This window comes from Miniopterus schreibersii (assembly GCF_964146895.1).
Source record: "Miniopterus schreibersii genome assembly, chromosome: 22".
Classification (NCBI taxonomy): Eukaryota; Metazoa; Chordata; class Mammalia; order Chiroptera; family Miniopteridae; genus Miniopterus; species Miniopterus schreibersii.
In genome coordinates this window covers 1,516,008-1,522,304 of record NC_138124.1, presented here as the reverse complement: position 1 = coordinate 1,522,304, position 6,297 = coordinate 1,516,008, and the positions used below count along the sequence as shown (strand labels likewise).

The window sequence follows — 6,297 nt, the reverse complement described above, 5'->3', positions numbered from 1 at the left end:
AACACTTGTTTCCCGTCTCCCTGTTAGCCAATTTCCAGAAACGTTTCGTAGCCTTACCTGGGTGTGTATATTTGCACAGAACCCCCCCTCCCGTGCTTATCCCCCCCCCAATCCTCACACTGCTAACTCCCCTCATCCTATAGGTGCAAATATATATGTTACTTCTCTGGGATCGTCAGAGTTGGGTGCACACGTCTGAGCCTCTGTAGCCTCTGTACTTGTGCAGTGACACTCACTGTCCTGAAGTGTAATTCTTACTATTCATCTGCCTCTTATAGTTTGTTCACTATTGTGTGTTTTTTGTTAGAGAGAGAGAAGCATTGATGTGAGAGAGACACATCGATGGGTTGCCTCCCACATGTGCCCCCAACAGAGGCCGGGGGTCGAACCAGCAGCCCAGGTATGTGCCCTTGACCAGAAATCGAACCTCAACCCTTCGGTGCTCCAGCCGATGCTCTAACCACTGAGCAACACTGGCCAGGGATCGCCTGTTCACTGTCGCATCCTGACTCCTAGCACTGCATCTGTGACATATGAGGTGCTCAACATCCGTTCCAAATTAATGCATAAAATAAGAAAGCATGTAGTTATTTATGCATCTGTAGCAGGGTGTAAGAACTCCAGTTTCTAGTCACTCTTGCTAGTACAAGATATTGACTGCTATTATATCTTTGATCAATCAGCATCTAAAAATATCCTGATTTAATAATAAGTGCGATTGGTCCTGGCCAGGTAGCTCAGTTGGTTAGAGCGTGGGCCTGACATGCCAGGGTTTTGGGTTCAGTCCTGGTCAGGGCACCTACCAGCATCAGCCAATGGATGCATAAATAGATGAAACTACAAATCGATGTTTCTCTCTCTCTCCCCCCTTCCTTTCTCTCTAAAATGAATAAATAAATTAAAATAAGTGCAACTGGATTTTTTTTTTCACTTGCTATCTGTATTGTCTTGGAGCACTGCCCCATTTGTGTCCTTGGCTCATTTACTTAGTAAAAGAAGTTAATTATTTGCAGTATTTCTCCTGTAAAAAAATGACCTCACACCTGTTAGAATGGCTGTTATAAAAAAGTCAAGAAATAAGCATTGCCGAGGATGAGGAGAGACGGGAACCCTGGTGAACTGTCGGTGGGGATGCACATTGGTGCAACGACTACGGGAAACAGCATGGAGGTTCCTCAAAAAATTAAAACTAGGACCACCACATGATTCAGCAATCCCACTTCTGGATATTTACCCAAAGGGAACAAAATTATTATCTCAAAAAGGTATCTGCACCCCCATGCTTATTGCAGCATTCTTTGTAACAGCCAAGACACGGAAAACAACCTAAATGTTTGTTGGCAGATGAATGGATAAACTAATGTGGAGAAAAATGTATATAATTCAGCCATAAAATGAAGGCAATCGTGCCATTTGCGACAACATGGATGAAATTTGAGGGCGCTGTGCTGAGTGAAGTAAGTCAGACAGGTACTGTATAATCTCACTTATAAGTGAAATTACAAAAACAAACTCACATGCCCTGGCCCGTGTTGCTCAGTGGTTAGAGCGTCAGCCCCCACACTGAAGGGCCCCGGGTTTGATTCCCGGTCAAAGGCACATACCTGGGGTGCAGGTTGGATCCTAGCCCTGTCCAGTCCGGGCGTGTGCAAGGGGCAACCAGTCCATGTGTCTCTCTCACATCGATGTTTCTTTTCCTCTCCCCCCTCTCCCCTTCCTTCCTCCTTTCCACTCTCTCTAAAAAAAAAAAATCAATGGAAAAATATTCTCCAGTGAGGATTAACAAAAACAACCCCAAAAACCCCCCACGCTCATAGATACCTAGAACAGATTGTAGGTGAACCTTTTGGAAAATATTTGGGGAACCCTCCACCCTTTGAATGGAGCCTGGCATGAAAGTCTGAGATACTGAATGGTCTCTTTCCGGTGCCCCAAGCTGCTGAGCCTGCAGGACCGGACTTTGTGAACTAAGCCTGAGCCACTGGGGAAGTGTCTCCCTCCAGGCCCGGCTGCACCGAGGCGGCAGAGGAGCTGAGCAGCCCTGCCCTGTGGCTCCCTGGGGTCAGCTAGTTTCTCATGATCCTGCCTCCCGGAGGGTCCTTCCTCTGTGGCGTGGCTCAGGGGCCCGTGGGGTGAGCGTGGGGCAGCTTCGTAATTCTCCCTCTCCTAGCAGGGAGGAGAGTGGGTACAAACATGGGGCTGAGGGGACTCTCTGTCCCTTGATTTCTGGGCTTGAATGAAAGAAGTGTACAAGGATTCAACCTAGCAGTGAGGAAAGTGTTAGGGCTTTAGAGAAAACGACCAGCACCCCACCATGACAGGAGTGACAGCCGTGGTCCTGCCCCAGACATGGAACCTCCTGGAGAGCCCTGTAATTTTACATTTAAAGGAGTAAATTTGTGTTGATTCTGCTGAATTTGGAGGGGGAGCAGAGGGGGGAGTTAATTTTTTATTTATAATTTTAAAATTTGTATACACTCACTTTGGCTCTGGGTATGAGGTGGCAGCGAAGTCAGGTGACTTCTGCTGGAGTTTTTGCCAAAATGTGCCCCCTCCACCCTGGGAGACTGCGCGGGGAGGCCACCGAACTGGGGATGGGTTCCATCTCGACACACCTGAGGCTTCCTGAGCATCTGAGCACCTGCACCCGCCCGTTGGGTATTGCTGTAAGCGCTGGGAATCCTAGTTCCCAATCCAGAATCTGATTCCCTCACCCCAATATAGCTTCCTGTTTAGTTCTTTTGGGGGTGATGTGTTCCCTCATAATCTGTGTTCCCTCAATACGGCTTTGACCAAATGGTCTTTCCCAATCCCCTGAAGTGTGAAGGATTTGTGGTCCTTATTGAAGGCCCATTTCTCTCCCTGGCCCCTGCAAGACTGAATTCTTCATGGATTTCTCTCGTCATCACCCCTCACCCCCACCCTCACCCCATTCCACCCTCTGAGGGTCCCCTAGTGGCGCGCTGCAATTCACAAACTGCTGGGCCACAGATGTCCCAGTGGGCGACCTTCCCACCCCCACCCACCTCCCTCTCCCAGCAGTCCCATGGGTGTTCCTCTGGCTCCTTCATTTCAGCCCTTCAAGGGAGGACCATGTCTCAAATCTTGGCTGCACGGCTATGACTTGGTTAGGTCCATTAATCTCTTTGAAACCAAGTTTCTTAATTTGTAGAACCAGGATATGATTGCTTTCTTTAAAAGATTAATGTGAGGATTCATTAGAAAAATGAAATGTTTAGCCGCACACGCGCGCACGTGTGTGTGTGTGTATGTGTGTGTGTGTGCACGCACATTGTGGGTAGGGAGCTAAGAGTAGAGATAGGGGTCAGTTGTAGGCAGGTGGGGAAAAATAGAGACCCTGGTGCCGTTTTGTCTGGGTTCAAATCCCAGCCCCTCCTCTCACTCTTTCTGATCTAGTTAAACACCTACTTTGTTCCTGTACTCCCTCCATGTGCAGATGTAGTAAACGTGGCCTCATAGGGCTGTTGTGAGGATTAAACAGACGCAAACGCATATAAAGAGTTCAGTACAATGCCTGCCCGTTTAAGTGACCACAAAAAAGAAACTACCCTACATATTAACAGTTGTTACTTGGATGGGTTGCAATTATGAGCATCTGGGCCTTCTTTTTACTTTTCTGTATTTGTCAAAGTGCTGAATGCGAGTTGCATTTAAAAAATTATAGTTTTGTAATGTGCGACGAATGACAAGAAGTGATTTCTCCCACCCCAGGAAATAGCTGGTGTTTGTCCGCTGTGCAAAACGCCTCATCCCCAACCCAAAGATAAAGTACACGTTTCCAAAAATGATTGTATCACAAGGATCTTTACTGTTTAAAGGTTACTCATGGTGGGGTTGTTAACTTGTGTTTAGTAAACTGTGCCAAGTGCCCACATTGAGACCAGTCCAGTCCAGTCACTCCACACGGATGTCTTCCTGTGCCCAGCGAGGTCACAAACAGAGGGGGACCTTGACTCTCCTCTTGGTGAGGCCGGCTTTGCAGTTGAGTCCTTTCAAACTCTCCCAGGGCGGCCTACCCCATACACATCCATCCGGCGTCCCATATAAAATAAGGTGGAAAAACTTCTCAATGTATTTCATAAGTTTAGCACGTCTCTGGTACAAAAAATTCAAGAAAGGTAGCACAAAAGCGAAAGCACCAACAGAGCTTACTTATAAACCGACATGCAAAAAGAAAAAAACCCCTACACACTACCTAAGAGAGTGACATGAATACATTGCGTGAAAAGGTATAAAAGCACTGTACTGAAAACTGAAAAGTTACACGTGAAATACTGCACTGGAAACCCCTTAATACTCTAACGTCCCACCCCACCCTCCACCAACCCTGGCGAGGGTCAGCAACCAGGGGACCTGCCTCCAGACCTTGCTAGTTAGTCCTCGGAGACACTGTTGCGGGGGCAGGGGGGCGGGGGAGCCTCCCGCAGAGCCCTGGCCTCTTCCAGAGCTTCCCTGTAGCGGGAAGGCCAGGCCTGGGGGTCTTTCTTGAAGACCCTGGCCAGGAACTCCATGATCTGCATCTTGGTGATCTCGCGGGTGGCGCGGGGGCCCCAGAAGAACTCGTACTCGGGCGGCTCGACGTGGGGCACGCGCTGGTACTTCAGGTAGCTCTGCTGCACGAACTCCTCGGTGATGAGCCGCCTGACGTCGCCGAAGGTCGAGTGCTTCTTCCAGGGCCGCAGCCCCAGGATGCGCAGCACGTTCCAGACGGCGCTCTCCCGGGCGCCTCGGCCCTTCACGTAGATGAGGCTCAGGATCATCAGCAGGAGGCCCGTCATGGGCATGGGGTTGCTCAGCGCCACGCGCTCCTGCTCCTCCGGCTCCAGCGCCTTGACCAGCGAGAACTCCATGGTGTGCAGGCTGGTGAGCCGCAGGTGCAGCCCGAAGACGCGCGCCAGGATGAGGCTGGTGCGCCGGAGGATGCTGCGGCACCACTTCTTGTAGCTGCCGATCACATCCCGCACCATGTCGGGGAACCAGAGGACCATCCGCCTCTGGTCCTTGACCAGCACGTACCACATGAGCTCGTGCGCCTTCTGCACCAGCTGGGCCGGGGCGGGCGGCGCGGGGCCCGGCTGGGCCGCGCTCGGGGCCTGGGGCGCGCAGCCCTCCTCCGCCGCCTGCAGCAGCGCCTTCGGGTCGGGGTCGTCCTCGTCGCTCGGCACCGGCGGCGGCGGCGAGGCCGGAGGGGAGTCGGCGAGGCCCGGGACGGGGCTGTCCGGCCCCGCGAAGGTGTCGGCCTCAGCCGCGGGCGCAGGGGACCCCCCGGGCACCGCGCCGCCGCCGCCACCGCCGCCGCCGCCGCCGCCGCCGCCGCCGCGCGCCTCGGCGTCGGAGGCCTCGGCTGCCAAGCCCGGGTCGCGCCCGTCCTGACTGGGTTCGGACATGTCTGCGCCGTCGGCCAAGGGCAGGGCCTGCGCGTCCAGCAGCTCCTCGAGCCTGCGCCGCCTCCGCCTCCGCCGCCGCCCGGAGAGGAAGTGCGCGAAGCTGCGCGCGCGCGGCGCCTTCCTTCCGCAGCGCCGGGGGGCGGGGCGCCGGCGGGCGGCCCACTGCGCCTGCGCCTGCGCGGCGGCGGGCGGCGCGCCCGGCCGGGGGGCGGGGCCGGGGCCGGGGGGCGGGGCCGGGACGGCGCCCGACGGGGCGGGTGGAGGCGTCGCCTGACTGAAGGGAACCGAGGCCGCAGGTGTGTGTGTCCCGCGTGGCCCGAGGCGGGGAGGGAGGCGGCCCTTTTGGAAGAGGAGAGGGGTCCCCTGGCCCCCGAGGGGCCCAGGCTGCGTTTCTGAGGAGAAGTTCACGCGGGGGGCCCAGCGGCCCCTCAGGCGCGGCCGGGACGACGGCCCGGGGGCGGGGGCGCCCCGTCGGGGCCGCCTGAGGAACCGGGTCCCTCCCCGCCCCGGACCCCGAGAAACGCGTGTCGCCCTCGAGGCCCCGCTAGGCCGAGGGGTGGACCTGGGTGGCGGGTGCGCCCCGGGCAGGGCCCCTTTGGGTGCAGAGGGGCCCCCGGCCGCTCTCTAAAACCAACCCATAGAATTATTTTTTTGCAAAATAACTTAAAAAATAATAAGAAGGAGAAAATGCATTGTGCGGTCAACCCACGCGCGACGGGGAGTCCCCCGCGGGGATACACCGGCGACATAGGTTGGGGCTGCCCGCGCCCCGCGGGGCCTGTTGATTCGGTTTTAATTTTCCCCTCAAGCTCCGGTCGTTCGAAGGCCGCCTTGAGCAGCACCCACGTGCACGGCGCCGCCGCCCCTCCCCCAGGACGCCGGGCCCGCG

The 6,297-nt window shown here is 55.2% G+C and overlaps 1 protein-coding gene across 1 annotated transcript; it reads right to left on the bottom strand.

Annotated features, from left to right (window-relative positions):
• Positions 1–3,806: 3,806 nt before the first annotated feature.
• On the bottom strand, positions 3,807–5,520 carry NDN (necdin, MAGE family member). The gene has a single exon (XM_081124446.1). The coding sequence runs from the start codon at positions 5,406–5,408 to the stop codon at positions 4,395–4,397; it is 1,014 nt and encodes a 337-aa protein (XP_080980572.1). The 5' UTR covers positions 5,409–5,520; the 3' UTR covers positions 3,807–4,394.
• Positions 5,521–6,297: the final 777 nt, after the last annotated feature.

Bases quoted from the DNA above. Each gene is read 5' to 3' on its own strand.
- NDN (XM_081124446.1), bottom strand. From the start codon at position 5,408: ATGTCCGAACCCAGTCAGGACGGGCGCGACCCGGGCTTGGCAGCCGAG.